The 17,302-nt window shown below is 29.5% G+C and overlaps 1 protein-coding gene across 1 annotated transcript; it reads right to left on the reverse strand.

Moving 5' to 3' along the window:
- Nucleotides 1–184: 184 nt before the first annotated feature.
- LOC111312148 (cleavage stimulating factor 64-like) lies at nt 185–8,893 on the reverse strand. The gene is made up of 7 exons (XM_089744018.1): nt 8,863–8,893; nt 8,591–8,611; nt 2,375–2,407; nt 2,050–2,276; nt 1,891–1,968; nt 599–634; nt 185–502 (listed from the first exon to the last, which is right to left on the reverse strand). The coding sequence occupies exons 1-7, from the start codon at nt 8,891–8,893 to the stop codon at nt 464–466; spliced, it is 465 nt and encodes a 154-aa protein (XP_089600144.1). The 3' UTR covers nt 185–463.
- Nucleotides 8,894–17,302: the final 8,409 nt, after the last annotated feature.

Here is a 17,302-nt window from a genome sequence, read left to right on the forward strand (position 1 = left end):
AATAAAACTTCTCTAGTGACATGTACTAGCTCAATTAGGTGAGAGAAGCATTTGCACCTGGAAGCCAGTATCTGATAGGGGAGGATGAGGCAAAGGAGCTGACTGCATGACTGCATTTGGCAGAACCATCCGAGTGCTGTGGCTTAAATTAGCAGTTGCAAGCCCTGAATGTGGCAATGACAGCTGCATTTGTAGGTTCAAAGATGAGGAATTTGCCACCTGAGTTTGTGGTCTAACAGAGGGGTTTACCAAAGGAAGTGTGGGAACTACAGAATGTGCGGAAGCTGCATTTTAGACTGCAAAGTTGATGGTAGGGTTACAGAAAATTGGTCATAAGCTAAGGAATTAAGAGGCACAGAAGAATTTGACCTTCTTGTACTTTGGGGGTCAAGCCAGTCTGAACCTTTTGAGGAAGAGTTTGTGCTGTTGGCTGCTGACTATGCTGGCCCTCTTGTAATGGAATCTATGCTGGTTGACCAGGAGGATGTCGAATGTTTGGCATCTGCAAATGCAAAATTTAACAATAAAAAAATATAATCTTTATGTGACATAAAAGCACTGAACAACCAACAAAATTTTTTGAAACAATGAAACGAACCACTTGCAGGGTGACCATTCCTAGCATTATTTGAGCCTGAAAAGCAAAGGCAAAGATGTAAGACCAAATCTATATCTTTATTATAACTAAAAGTGGCTTAAAGGGTGTAAAACTTCTGTAAAGACAAAGAATACCCTTTTGATTAACTTTCTAACATATGGGATTTTATTGTTATAAAAACAGTTTAAAATTTCTTCATTAATAGAATAGTCCTTCTTCTGCTACAACACTAAAAACAAAATAAAGGACATAATTCAAAGATCATGTGAAGTTTTAACAAAAATACTTTGATTTTCTAACTTGTCCATTACGTGCAATCTACATGTCTGAAATGTAGTTGTAAAAAAAATGATAGTTTGAATGCTATGGAAGAAATAAGTAATATATCCTTGCAAAACACAACAAATTACATGTATACATTTCCAAAAGTGAATAAGGTTTTTTTTTTAAAAAAAAAATCCAGATCAAGAATGAGGAGAAGCACTCCTCTCTTCATAGTGTTTTTAAGCTTGAAAAACAAACATAACAAAGAATAAGTACTTTTTTAAAGTTGACAAGGAAGATTGTCAACATAACAAAAGAATTTGAGGTAGCACATCATGATATGGAAATTGTATGCTCCATGTAGGATTACAAATGACCTCAGTCCAGATCAGTGGTATATAAGATTTGGTGGAGATAAAAAAAAAAATAAAAACCTAGAAGAGGTAAAGGTTCATTGACTTCACCCACCAAGAGGTCCAGATAAGGTCCCTAAGGAGACATCAGAAACAATCATGACAATCATTACAAAAAGCAAGAATAGATGGCAATTAGGATTTCTCAGCTATCCTAAGAAGTATGGTGATTTTCCATAGAATGAGAAAGTTTATATACTGAAAACGGTATTGCTTTTGTAAACGTATTTCTATTATCAGCCAGTTATAAAAAAAAAGTCTCTTAACATATACAACCTGCAACTCTCTTTCTCAGAGAGAGAGAGAGAGAGAGAGAGCATTGCTCAAATTCCTTCATAGAGATCACGTTAATGATAAATTTGAGACAATATAGCTAAGATGATTACAAGTTTAAGCTTGTAAAAAGTAACTCCATCTAGCACTTTCTTCATGCAAAAAAAAAAAAAGGTTTGATTTTATAGCAATAAATTCATTTCTTTTTGGAAGTAGTGTTTAAAGGATATTTTAAATTAAGGGACTATCAATGAAACTTTATGAGATGGAAATTAGGACATATACAATAAATAATATCCCTTTGCCGTTTCTTTGAGAGGAACACCAAACAATGAAAAATACCTGAAAAATAGCTTTCAGCAACTGAGGTTTAGCAAGCAATAACTCACGAGCTAATTCCTTATTCTGTGTAGCCATTTTCTGTTAAGAAAAGACATAAATACCAATAATTAAAGAAATGGAGCAAAACTCTGTAAACAGTAGGTATTGCTCAAAGCACACCTCCAGCTCAGACTTATTTTCATTCAGTTGGCTCCTAGACATTTTGGCAAGATGGAGTGTTAAGGGGTCACTGGCCAGGGCTGGCTGACTCGGCAAACGATTTTGATTAGGTTGCAGACCAGCCTGTAGACCACCAAGAGCTCCAGCCATGAGAGCTGCAGCAGTTATAGCTAAATGGAGACCAACAGGCTGCTGGTGAACAGGATCCCCATGGACTGCTGGGCCTCCTACTTGTTTTTGCAGGTTTGTGATGTGTCAGATAAGGAAAAAAATTACGTTGTATTCCTAAAAAAGAATATAGTTCAAAAGAAACAAAAATACTAACCAGCATTTTTTGCCAGTCCAGGTCCACCAGCCCCTGCAACAAAACAAAATTCACTTATTTAAGCTTATAACTAAAAACTAATTTTAAAGATCAGGAAATAAAGATCAAATACAAGGAACAAAACCATTATTTTGCAGAAGAAGTACCATGCTGAGCACCAGGATAATGCAAGGATTATGAATATGTGCTTTTGTTGCAGTGAAATATGCCTCAGGAACCATCCAGGTTATAAAACAGAGAGCCAGATTTTTTCTCAGATTGAAGCATTACAGTAGGCTTATCCTCCAATAGAATGATAGGAGACAGATGATAAAAGTTTCAAAGTTTCACTAGGCCAGGCAGTCACTATAATATTTAGCAAACATTTCAGTGGAAGTACATCTCAACTATACATATACATAAACATAAATAACTTCATGACAATTTTCATTTTCCTCAAGTTTCTGCATTAACGGTCTAAAATTGAAGGTCCTTCCTAGATATAATGATTATTCTCTCTTTCTTTCACAAGGGATTTTGAAGTGGAGGCATTACATCAAGCTCATTGTAGTTTTTTGTCCTTTCTATCACTTTCTTTGAGAAGGTATATTTATATGGGGCATTGTATCAAGTTTGTTGTAGTTTTCCCATTTCTGATAAGTGCAATTGTTAATAGCAGGTTAAGAATTGGAATATATATCCTGTTAAAATAATAAGCATACAGGAATTTAAAAATCTAAAACCTTATAATTATAACATGAACTGTATCAAATAATAGACACAAAAGAGCAGGCATACTTTTATATCAGCCAACAGATTAAAGTAACTTTCATGCATCGGAGGCTAGGTGTTAGCATAAAAATAAATTGCATAGATAATCCATAAGCACCAATTTCAATATTTATTGATATCACATAGGAAACAAAGTAAGCCAAGGTAACTGAAATTACTGGATAAAATATAGATATAAGTGCTTTGGGCAGGCAGGAAAGTGGGTATTTGTAGGCTTAAATTAAATCAATCAATAATGAAATGCTTCAAATCAATCGAAAATAAAATAACAAATAGGTATCTATACTGCCTTGGCATCATCTGAAACCAATGTTCTAATCACATTATGAACAATACCCGTGCACGAAAGGAACCTACAATGGTGCCAAATTTATGATTCTGACCAGAAAAATAAAAAATGGAGAAAAAATTTATGATTCGAATTATATTTTGTAAGACTTGCTTATCTGAAATCAATATATATGCTATTGATTATATGTTGGTAACCTCATGGTTAGTAGCAGTTCTAAGATAATTGATTTGTTCTATCTTAGAATGATTAATTTTACACAATGAAATAAATTAGTGATAATTAAACACATTAAAAAAATAAAATTTGATTGTGAACATAGTAAATTTTTGGTTTCATTTTTATGTGAATGGTAATGATTTTTTTTTTATTTGTGACATTATGGCAAACTGAGAAGTGTAATTCTAGGCATTATATGGTAAATATGTCTCTCAAATGTAAAATTATACTTTGAAATTACTTTTTCTTTTGAAAACATTATTGTTGAATTAAATAAAGGTAAGAAGCTGAATGGGGAGAATTATGAGATTTAGAGTTTGAAATTTCAATATGTATTTGAAGAATAAAGGGTTTCTGATGTTTTGAATAAGGCCCTTGATAAGCACACAGAAGGGAATACATACCAACACATAAGGGACTGAGAGACTTAAGAAGCTTAAAAAAAAAAACCTCCATTACATGCATTTTGTTGCTTAGCAGTATAAAGAATGATATTATGCTCGGGTCTCATAGAATAGCTTAAGAAATGTGGAGTGCTCTGAAAGCAAAATTTGGTACAACTTCGGTTGCTAAATTGAAGCAGTTTACTATAAAGTTTGACATCTACAAAAAGTGACTTAATCATAATATGCGGTAGCATGTAGGGAGATGTCAAACATGATAAGCGAGTTGAATGAAGCTAGCTACATTCTAACATATGAACAACAGGTTCAATCTATTATTCATTCTTTGCTACGTAGGAGCACATGAAGGTGCACCTTACCCATAATAAGAGTATAAGGACTCTTGATGATGTTTTTCATCATTTTCAATTAGAGAAAAATCATATGAAAATATTTAAGCCAAGTACTGATGCTTATACGATTTAGTTCAAAAAAAAACTTCAGGCTTTAAGCATAGGCTGCATGATAAGAACAAAGAGTGGCCAAACTGACGAAGGACAAGGTACCAAGACTTATCCTAAGAAGAATAAACTGAAAGTCAAATGCTTTAACAATAGTAAAAAATGACATTTTGCTTGCGAATGTAACGAGTCAAAAAAGGTACAAACCCTTAAGATTTTTACATAATCCTAAAATTACTGGGTTTATTTCTAATATTGTTATGATGATTGAATCACATTCTTTATGGATTATAGACTCAGAGGCCACAAACTATGTAGCACAAGATAGAAATGTATTTGTGGATTTTCATCAGATTTCATGTAGAACGTAATGGATCTATGTAAGAAATAATTTATGGATTAAAATAAGGGGTATTGGCACATGCAAGCTATACATGCATGGTGGAAAAATCGTTATCCTATATGATGTATCATTTACTTTTGATATTCGACGAAATATGGTTTTTGTCACTGTTCTTTTTAGTCTAGGATTTGTTTCAATTTCAATAGTACTAGTTTAATTTTGTATTTGGATATAATTTATTATAGATTTGGATATTTATTAGATGATTTTATTATGTTAGATATTGTTCCATATAATAATCTAAGCTTTTCCCTTATGATTAATTCTGATACGAATATTAATGTGAATATTTGGCATGTTATACTTATCTATATAGGTCAATAAAGAATGGATAAATTAGCAAAAAAAAAATTATTAAGCCCTATTGAAAAAGTTAATTTATCATTATATGAAAATTATCTAGCAGGGAAAATGATAAGAAAATCATTTAGTAAAAAAACTAGAGCTAAAGCTCCATTGTAGTTGATACATTCTGACATTTATGGCCCTATGAATGTAAGGTCACTGAAAGAAGGTTAGTATTTCATCACATCCTTTGATGATTTTACATGTTTCAGGTTTATCTATTTGATTTTTCACAAGTCTAAAGCATTAGAGTACTTTAAAAAGTATGTGACCTTGGTACAGAATCAATTAAAGAAAAATGTTAAGGCATTAAGAAAAGATTGACGATGCAAGAATTTATTTGATCAATTCAAAATTTTATGTGATGAAAAAAGTATTGATAGGCAGTTGACCATTCCAAGGACTCCACAATAAAATGGTGTTATAGTGAGAAGAAATAGATATTTTTTGAAAATAGTAAAATCTATGACAGCCCAAGTAAATTTGCTATTAACTTTTTTGAGGTAATGCGTTATTAACTGTTACCAATATACTCAATAGAATACATTTCAAATTAGTTACGTCCACTATTTATAAATTATAGACTGAGAGAAAACCTAATCTTAGTAATTTAAAACCTTAGGTTTATGTTGTCTATGTACATGAAACTGCTCATCCATATGGCAAGCTAGATCCTTAAGGTAAAAAGATTATATTTGTAAAATACTTCGATCATTCAAAGGGATACATGTTTATAGATAAATAGTAGAGTGGGAGTGTAACTGAATTTGAATATTGGGATATCATTTTTTTTTTAAAAGTGAGTTTCTAAAAAAAGATGAGCTATATCAGGAAATGTCTTTAAGAAAGCAAATGATTTATTAGTTTTAAATCAATTAATGCATGTTCTTGATCAAGAACCAATAATATCTAATCCAAGTGAGAGCATGACTAAAAATGATGATTTTGATGAATTAGTTTCCTAAGAATCATAAGTCAGGTGAAATAATCATGGAAATATTTTTCGACGTTGTTTTGACATAGAAAGAGAAATATTATTGATTACTCTACAAGATGAAAAAGAGCCAAGAAATGTTAAAGAAACTTTCTCATCTTTTGTAGAAAAAAATGGATAAAAGCAACGGAAGAAACAATAAAGTCTATAAGGTTAAACTATGTTTGGGAATTGGTTAATCTTTCTAAAAGACACAAAGTAATTGAGAACAAATGGGTTCTTAAGAATAAGCTTAAGTTAAATGGGACAATTGAAAGACATAAGGCCTGTTTAGTAGCAAAGGGATATGCTTAACAAAAGAAAATTGATTATAAAGAAACTTTCTCTCTTATTGTAAGATTTACCTCAATTCATTTAATTCTAGCCATTATAACCAATCTAGATTTGGAGTTACGTCAAATGGATGTAAAAACTGCCTTTATAAATGGAAGATTGAGAGAGAAAATCCATATGGAACAACCTATAGGTTTTATTAACAAAGGTTAAGAGCACAAAGTGTGCAGGCTATTAAAATTAACTTATGATCTTAAATAATCTTTCAGATAGTGGTATATTAAATTTCATCAAGAGATAATTTGATATGATTTTATCATGATTAATGAAGACCATTATGTGTATGTCAAAAGAAAAAAAGATAAATTTGTGATCCTGTCACTTTATGTGGATAACATACTATTGGTTGACAATGACAAGAAATATATCATTGAGGTAAAAACTTGGTTGTCTTTAAATTTTAAAATGAAAGACATAGGTAAAGTAGCTTACATACTTGGTGTAAGAATCATGAGAGATCATTTCAAGAAATTATTAGCTCTTTCACAAGAGAAATATATTATGAAAGTTCTGGAACAATTCAATATACAAAATAACAAGCTGATAGATGAGTTCCTTACTCTAGTGCTATGGTAGAATGTGAAGACTTTAATTAAAAAAATTTCCAAAGACTCCACAAGAAAAGGAACAAATGGTAAGAGTTTATTACTCTAGTGCTATTAGAAGCCTTATGTACACAAGACTAGACATTTGCTATGCTATAGGCATGGTAAGTAGATATCAATCCAATATAGGTCAACCTTACTGGAAAGTTATTAAAAGGACATTGAGATATCTAAAAGACATTGTGGATTGATTCGTTATGCTATCAAAAAAGTGATTTGCATTTGGTCGGCAAAACAAAAATTGATTAGAGAAGAGATTTAGATGAAAAAAAATCTCTAACTACGTTTTTTTACTAAATATTGAGGCTATTTAATAGAGCAATAAGAAACAGACTTATATAGCACTATTCATAATAAAAGTTAAATTTATAGCATTTTTAGTGGCAGTGTAAGAGGTTGTTTGGCTTATGAGATTCTTGAATCATTTAGGATTTGAGAAGGACGAGTCTTTCTCATATATTTGATGCAGGATGGCAAATACTTCTCCACATATATTTTTTGTGAGATATCTGAGTTTTTTTATCCCCTTTTCAACAGTAAGGCTAATGTAACTTGCAGTACTCAATTGATGCCTCACAAACAAGCAAAAGTGAAAATTTTTGCAATGCTTTTGTCATGTAAAGCTTAAGGCAAAGTCCTTCAACCTTAGGAAAACAAAGCATGTAATTATGAGGTGAACTCAGGACAAAAATGCAAATAAGCGAGTTCAGAACAAGTCAATCAAATTGATTTGTGCTCCAACTTCTGAACTTTCATGCTCTTAACTTTATCTCAGTCAAAGATGTGGTTAATATGCTATCATAAACCAATGCCATTTTCGTAGTCATCTTTGATTTTTGGTGGACCTATGGATTCTAAACTAACAATGATCATAGTGATAGCTTTCTTAACCTGAACTTGTAATTTGGAGCAGCAAATAATCCAATTGTCAAGAAGCAGTTCAATCTAAAGGAAAATTCAGGTCAAATTATCTTCCTCAATTTCTAATTTGGTACTTCCAAAACAAATCTCATCTCAAGTCAAGTTAATAAAGATTCTTAACGAGAGATTTAGTGAATGAGTTTGTTAGCTTTATTCCATGTTCCTCAGTAACTTAAATCCCATCTCAAGGTCAGAAGTTTTTAAATTGCCAACGGCCATATCCTCATAACCATTATGCTATTCCCAACCATCACTATCAAATATGCAACTAAAGCAGTGAAAACAATTATGCAACTCAGTTTGTTTGAAAAGCTTTGAATTTGGTACCAATTCTTTAGCGGCACAGTTACAAACATTAAAAGATTAAAGCTTTATCGTCAAGTTGAAGCTGAATACTTCAAAGAAAATTGAATTTGAAATCCCAAGACTTAAAATTGAGAGTTGGAATATTCAAAAGAGAAATCTAAACCTGAAGGAAACAAAAGGGCCAACCTCCCTGCAGATTTCTAAAAGCTGTTCCTCAGTAGTATCAAGTGATATATTCCCCACTGGCACTGCCAACAAAAGCCAAAATTCACCAACTTTATTAATACAAACAGCAAAAGGAAGATAAAATTCCCTTAGAAATACTACCTATTAACCAATGAATGAATGAAAACAAAAACTCAAATCCTATGAATAATTTTTATTAATTCACAAGTATTTCCTCAACAATTAAACGGAAAAACAATCTAAAAAATCAGAAGCAAATCAGAGAAAGAAACCGAAAACGCAGCGATGCTGAGAAGAGGCCATGAAAAGAGGTACAAATATATTTCGAAATCAATGGTTAGACTTGGAGAGCTAAATCCAAAGATTTTCTTTTCCTTTCTTTTCTCTCAGTGTTTGAGTTTACGAGAAGAGAAGGAACTAAACAAAGATTTGCTTTGGCTTTTCTCTCTATGAGAAAATTTTGGAGCCACCAGTTTTCTAGTAATTTTACATCTTGGCCTTTTTTATTTTTTTCAAAAACACTACCCTGTTTATTTATTTTCCTCTATTATTTTCGTTTTTTAATTTCTAAATAACTAAAAGTATATTGATTTTTTTAGATATTTTTGAGTTACTTATTTATGCAACTATTTAAAATATGAAATGCATGTTTTATACAATATTAAACGTTAAATTTTTATATTAAAAAAATTTAAAAGTTTCACCGATAATTTTAGGATGAAAATCAAATTTATCATTTATCTTTAAATGTCTGCAATTTTATGATTATATATTTTGGTTTGATTAAAAATACTAAAATATTGTAGCATTTTTTAACTAAATTACAAAGCACTGTGGTAAAATTATACTTACTAAAAGATGAGTAATAAATTTAATTCACCATCAATTTAGACTTCATCTCATTAATTTTTACCAAAAATTAAGTTTCTCTCTTTAATGTTGGGGTTCAAATTCCTTTAGAGATGGTGATAAGGTAATTTTCATAAATTCGTTCCTTCAAAAGCCCCCTTTTATAATTACCTAAAATAGGGATAAAGTTAAGGAAAAGAAAAGAATAAAAAAAATTTTAAATATAAAATAACATTTATACCTTTTATTTTTTTTTAATTTCAAAAATACATTATAAGCCTGATAAGAAGTATTAATATTTTTTTTATCAAATCTAAATTCATATCCTTATTTTATTTTTTTTTTAGCTTTCATCATTTTCTTATATTATTGTCTTCAATTTTTTATGGATATTTGTATGTATATTTTCATTGTTTTATTCTTTTTTAGCATTTTTTATTTTAGATGAAAATAAACTTTTTAGATATTATTGTTTTAGGTAACTTATCATTGTTCATTAAAAAAAAAAAACCTAATCATATCTTTTATTTGTTTTAATTTATGTTGGATCTTATATCAATTTTTTATATCTTATTATTATTTCATAAATTTAGGAAAAAAAAGAAATATGTACTGAAAAAGTACATATAATTGGAAAAATTATGTCTATATTAATGAAGTTTGTTAAACTTATAAGAAAATATAAATACAAGTTTATAATTAATTTTATTTACTAAAATATATTTAGATTCTTGAGCATTTTCATTAGAATTAATTGTGAAAAAAATATAATTCTATGGAAATAATTTCAAGCTTACATTATTTTATAGATTAATAAAAATTAATCTCTTTTATTGAATTTTTTTTCTTTTTACTTAAAACAAATAATTTCTAAATTATTCACATAGTAAATGAAACATTTCAGATGCAATTGAAAAAAATTTTTTAATAAATCATTTTCCTTTTTTTTCACTATTTAACCAAATAATAATTGTTAGGATTCATTTATTTTCGTTTTCTTTATTACTTTTAACTATCCACATAAGAGATATATGTATCATTTCCTTTTTTCTAAAAACTTTTCCTTTCATTTTCTTTTTTTTTAATTTTTTTCTTTTACTGATGTTTATCCAAATATAACATTAAAAAAATTAAGAATTCTAATATTGGAGTAATTCTAATATTTGAATGTACAAGGTCTTTACGTTTTTCAATGTTGAAGAATCCTTTCTAATTTCAAAGGAACTCTTTTGCGTAATTTTCTTTAATATGAAAATTTATCTTAAATATATATAAATATATATTCTTCAAATATAACATCCTTAATTCAATCCTAATGTTAATTGTAACTGAGTCTTTAGGTTCAAGAATTATGAATTTACATGCCTTATTATGTGTTGAAAGGTAAAATCATGCAAAATATAGATATGCAAATATAATTATATATACTTATTTAGTGAAAGCGGAAGTGAAAACTTGCTTGAATTACTGGTTGTTGAACAAGATCATAATACAAAAATTATTTGTTTCCATAGCGTAATTCCTTCAACACACCAAAGCAAAAATTCTTTTTGAAAGTTGTACAATGCATGCTTGATTGCTTTCTCTCTCTTTTCTTCAATTTCTTTTCTTTTGTTTTTGTAAGAAAATTTTCTTCCTTTTCTTTTTAATGGCCGAATGCCATTACGGGAGAATTAGGCGACATCTTCTTTAACTTTTAAGTGTTTGTAAATTTCCTAAGGCAATTTTTATTCAACAAAGTAAACTACCTAATGGTGGTTACTTCATGCATGGGATCATACCCATTCATTATAAGTGGCTATCCTAACATCTTCCATTCACATAGAATGGGTGCCAAACTCTTATATTCTCGAAAATATTTTCTCTATTTTTTACATCAGGTTTATATAGGAAAATAAGTTGTACTACCAACATATTTCGAGAGCTCAATTGCTATACAACTGTTAGATACATATAGTAGCTCATAATCACATCTAGTCACTTATACAACTATTAGGTATATATAGTAACTCTTAAGTACAAGTAAAGCAAGTATGCAACATTTTAGACCCATTCAATCACATTTCAAGTTTTTCATGATCTTTTTTTTATCATATTGCATGTTAAATATTTCGAACATAATTGGTCAACCTGTGAATACAACCAAATGTGAAACCAAAATGATCTTTTCCTATTCTAAAATCTTTCCATTTCAATTCAATTGTTTCCCAGATATGCCCATTAGATCAAATCATCCATGGCTATTGGCAACAATCCTAGATAGCTAACATTGAAGTGAAACTTTAAAAAATAGTTAAAAGTCCTTAAAGCTACTAAATATGAGATTCTTTTATCTCAAAGGTATTCACACAATAAGAAGCAAAGATCTATTTTTATTACTCTTATTGGTCGAACAATGCACATGTGGTATGAAACAAATGTTATGGTATTACTTTCATTTTCTTAGAGAGTGTATGTGTTTCATCATTTATATATCAATACCGTATAAGTGATAGGTAAGATACTCCAAGTATCTAACTTGAGCCCATAACTCTACTTTCAAAGTGAATTGTAGGTTTATTTTTAGTTACAAATCTCAATATCGAGTGACATCATCTTGATCATTTATCAAGACGATTCTGTTTTAAGCTAAGGTTCTTGATCTATAGCTTTAAATTAGTCACATCTCTATAATGCCAAACTATTATGGTGATTACTTATATAAGAAGGTCAATCATTTATCAAACATACTTTTCTAATCATATTGTATATGTGCATATACAAATACATGTGTGCATGCATTACAAAACAAAGTACTAAACTTTAATGGCATTAATTGTATTCAATATAAGTCAACTCAAATGGGGAAATATCATACATTGTTCGTATAAAACTGTTCAATCAATACATATACATTAACATCTATGTAATCTTAAAGATCTTATATAGCTATTAAATGCATTTCTAGGTATAGGCTTAGTAAATGTATCAGTAATCATCATATGCATAAAATGTACCGCATATTAATTTTTTTTTTTTTACAATCATTTTTCTCACATAGTTCTATTTGGTATCTATATGTTTGGTCTTAGAATGATATTTGAGATCCTTTATGAATGTGATTGTAGCTTGACTATCGTAATTCACCAATATTGAGTTAGACTCGTCCTTCTCAAATCCTAAATGATTCAAGAATCTCATAAGCCAAACAACCTCTTACACTGCCACTAAAAATGCTATAAATTTAACTTTTATTATGAATAGTGCTATATAAGTCTGTTTCTTATTGCTCTATTAAATAGCCTCAATATTTAGTAAAAAAACGTAGTTAGAGATTTTTTTTCATCTAAATCTCTTCTCTAATCAATTTTTGTTTTGCCGACCAAATGCAAATCACTTTTTTGATAGCATAACGAATCAATCCACAATGTCTTTTAGATATCTCAATGTCCTTTTAATAACTTTCCAGTAAGGTTGACCTATATTGGATTGATATCTACTTACCATGCCTATAGCATAGCAAATGTCTAGTCTTGTGTACATAAGGCTTCTAATAGCACTAGAGTAATAAACTCTTACCATTTGTTCCTTTTCTTGTGGAGTCTTTGGAAATTTTTTTAATTAAAGTCTTCACATTCTACCATAGCACTAGAGTAAGGAACTCATCTATCAGCTTGTTATTTTGTATATTGAATTGTTCCAGAACTTTCATAATATATTTCTCTTGTGAAAGAGCTAATAATTTCTTGAAATGATCTCTCATGATTCTTACACCAAGTATGTAAGCTACTTTACCTATGTCTTTCATTTTAAAATTTAAAGACAACCAAGTTTTTACCTCAATGATATATTTCTTGTCATTGTCAACCAATAGTATGTTATCCACATAAAGTGACAGGATCACAAATTTATCTTTTTTTCTTTTGACATACACATAATGGTCTTCATTAATCATGATAAAATCATATCAAATTATCTCTTGATGAAATTTAATATACCACTATCTGAAAGATTATTTAAGATCATAAGTTAATTTTAATAGCCTGCACACTTTGTGCTCTTAACCTTTGTTAATAAAACCTATAGGTTGTTCCATATGGATTTTCTCTCTCAATCTTCCATTTATAAAGGCAGTTTTTACATCCATTTGACGTAACTCCAAATCTAGATTGGTTATAATGGCTAGAATTAAATGAATTGAGGTAAATCTTACAATAAGAGAGAAAGTTTCTTTATAATCAATTTTCTTTTGTTAAGCATATCCCTTTGCTACTAAACAGGCCTTATGTCTTTCAATTGTCCCATTTAACTTAAGCTTATTCTTAAGAACCCATTTGTTCTCAATTACTTTGTGTCTTTTAGAAAGATTAACCAATTCCCAAACATAGTTTAACCTTATAGACTTTATTGTTTCTTCCGTTGCTTTTATCCATTTTTTTCTACAAAAGATGAGAAAGTTTCTTTAACATTTCTTGGCTCTTTTTCATCTTGTAGAGTAATCAATAATATTTCTCTTTCTATGTCAAAACAACGTCGAAAAATATTTCCATGATTATTTCACCTGACTTATGATTCTTAGGAAACTAATTCATCAAAATCATCATTTTTAGTCATGCTCTCACTTGGATTAGATATTATTGGTTCTTGATCAAGAACATGCATTAATTGATTTAAAACTAATAAATCATTTGCTTTCTTAAAGACATTTCCTGATATAGCTCATCTTTTTTTAGAAACTCACTTTTAAAAAAAAAATGATATCCCAATATTCAAATTCAGTTACACTCCCACTCTACTATTTATCTATAAACATGTATCCCTTTGAATGATCGAAGTATTTTACAAATATAATCTTTTTACCTTAAGGATCTAGCTTGCCATATGGATGAGCAGTTTCATGTACATAGACAACATAAACCTAAGGTTTTAAATTACTAAGATTAGGTTTTCTCTCAGTCTATAATTTATAAATAGTGGACGTAACTAATTTGAAATGTATTCTATTGAGTATATTGGTAACAGTTAATAACGCATTACCTCAAAAAAGTTAATAGCAAATTTACTTGGGCTGTCATAGATTTTACTATTTTCAAAAAATATCTATTTCTTCTCACTATAACACCATTTTATTGTGGAGTCCTTGGAATGGTCAACTGCCTATCAATACTTTTTTCATCACATAAAATTTTGAATTGATCAAATAAATTCTTGCATCGTCAATCTTTTCTTAATGCCTTAACATTTTTCTTTAATTGATTCTGTACCAAGGTCACATACTTTTTAAAGTACTCTAATGCTTTAGACTTGTGAAAAATCAAATAGATAAACCTGAAACATGTAAAATCATCAAAGGATGTGATGAAATACTAACCTTCTTTCAGTGACCTTACATTCATAGGGCCATAAATGTCAGAATGTATCAACTACAATGGAGCTTTAGCTCTAGTTTTTTTACTAAATGATTTTCTTATCATTTTCCCTGCTAGATAATTTTCATATAATGATAAATTAACTTTTTCAATAGGGCTTAATAATTTTTTTTTTGCTAATTTATCCATTCTTTATTGACCTATATAGATAAGTATAACATGCCAAATATTCACATTAATATTCGTATCAGAATTAATCATAAGGGAAAAGCTTAGATTATTATATGGAACAATATCTAACATAATAAAATCATCTAATAAATATCCAAATCTATAATAAATTATATCCAAATACAAAATTAAACTAGTACTATTGAAATTGAAACAAATCCTAGACTAAAAAGAACAGTGACAAAAACCATATTTCGTCGAATATCAAAAGTAAATGATACATCATATAGGATAACGATTTTTCCACCATGCATGTATAGCTTGCATGTGCCAATACCCCTTATTTTAATCCATAAATTATTTCTTACATAGATCCATTACGTTCTACATGAAATCTGATGAAAATCCACAAATACATTTCTATCTTGTGCTACATAGTTTGTGGCCTCTGAGTCTATAATCCATAAAGAATGTGATTCAATCATCATAACAATATTAGAAATAAACCCAGTAATTTTAGGATTATGTAAAAATCTTAAGGGTTTGTACCTTTTTTGACTCGTTACATTCGCAAGCAAAATGTCATTTTTTACTATTGTTAAAGCATTTGACTTTCAGTTTATTCTTCTTAGGATAAGTCTTGGTACCTTGTCCTTCGTCAGTTTGGCCACTCTTTGTTCTTATCATGCAGCCTATGCTTAAAGCCTGAAGTTTTTTTTTGAACTAAATCGTATAAGCATCAGTACTTGGCTTAAATATTTTCATATGATTTTTCTCTAATTGAAAATGATGAAAAACATCATCAAGAGTCCTTATACTCTTATTATGGGTAAGGTGCACCTTCATGTGCTCCTACGTAGCAAAGAATGAATAATAGATTGAACCTGTTGTTCATATGTTAGAATGTAGCTAGCTTCATTCAACTCGCTTATCATGTTTGACATCTCCCTACATGCTACCGCATATTATGATTAAGTCACTTTTTGTAGATGTCAAACTTTATAGTAAACTGCTTCAATTTAGCAACCGAAGTTGTACCAAATTTTGCTTTCAGAGCACTCCACATTTCTTAAGCTATTCTATGAGACCCGAGCATAATATCATTCTTTATACTGCTAAGCAACAAAATGCATGTAATGGAGGTTTTTTTTTTTAAGCTTCTTAAGTCTCTCAGTCCCTTATGTGTTGGTATGTATTCCCTTCTGTGTGCTTATCAAGGGCCTTATTCAAAACATCAGAAACCCTTTATTCTTCAAATACATATTGAAATTTCAAACTCTAAATCTCATAATTCTCCCCATTCAGCTTCTTACCTTTATTTAATTCAACAATAATGTTTTCAAAAGAAAAAGTAATTTCAAAGTATAATTTTACATTTGAGAGACATATTTACCATATAATGCCTAGAATTACACTTCTCAGTTTGCCATAATGTCACAAATAAAAAAAAAATCATTACCATTCACATAAAAATGAAACCAAAAATTTACTATGTTCACAATCAAATTTTATTTTTTTAATGTGTTTAATTATCACTAATTTATTTCATTGTGTAAAATTAATCATTCTAAGATAGAACAAATCAATTATCTTAGAACTGCTACTAACCATGAGGTTACCAACATATAATCAATAGCATATATATTGATTTCAGATAAGCAAGTCTTACAAAATATAATTCGAATATATAAACATGTTCATAATAAAAAATATATGCATACTAAATGTTAATTAAACATGCTCCTAATCATTTACTAATAACTTGTCTAAAAAAAAGGATAGATTTTAAAAACTCCTTTAATAGTTTTGTATTCACATTGTCCATCCATTGAGGTTCAAGAATTTTGTGTTTCCCATTACAGAGACTTGGGTAAATTGAAAGGATCGCACTCTTTTTTGCCCCTATTTTCATGTATTTCTTCATAAAATCCTTAACTAATGTTTTATACTTAGGACCATCTCTAAAGACATCCAAATATCTTAAAGAAGATTGTTTTGTCTAAGAGTAAAAACTGTATCCATTTGTATTTCATATTTGATTTGTTCATTTCTAATGCACATGCAACCACACCAAATCAATTCTTGGATCATGCCATTGACCTTGATGATATGCCTCTCAAAATCATTATTTGGATCCATTCAGTATTGCATCAATTCCACAATAAACCTTATAAGTCTTAGAAATTATACCTATGTCCTTATAACGATAAGAGTCCTCATGAAAATAGTCATAATTTTCTGTTAACAAAATATGAGAAAAATCATGAATTCGTGAGTCAACACAAGTCAAAAAAATGATCAAGACTCATTTTTGTCGTAACGTCTAGGTTGGGAAAACCTACCT

The sequence above is a fragment of the Durio zibethinus genome, chromosome 1, assembly GCF_047325235.1.
Source record: "Durio zibethinus cultivar Kanyao isolate XHJ-2024 chromosome 1, ASM4732523v1, whole genome shotgun sequence".
Lineage (NCBI taxonomy): Eukaryota > Viridiplantae > Streptophyta > Magnoliopsida > Malvales > Malvaceae > Durio > Durio zibethinus.

Excerpts from the sequence above, each read along its gene's own strand:
- LOC111312148 (XM_089744018.1), bottom strand. The coding sequence starts at position 8,893 with ATGGCCTCTTCTCAGCATCGCTGCGTTTTCG. Across the intron at positions 635-1,890 it reads TGCTGAAAGCTATTTTTCAG|GCTCAAATAATGCTAGGAAT; the intron begins GTATTTTTCATT and ends TTTGCTTTTCAG. Across the intron at positions 503-598 it reads GAATGGTCACCCTGCAAGTG|ATGCCAAACATTCGACATCC; the intron begins GTTCGTTTCATT and ends TTGCATTTGCAG.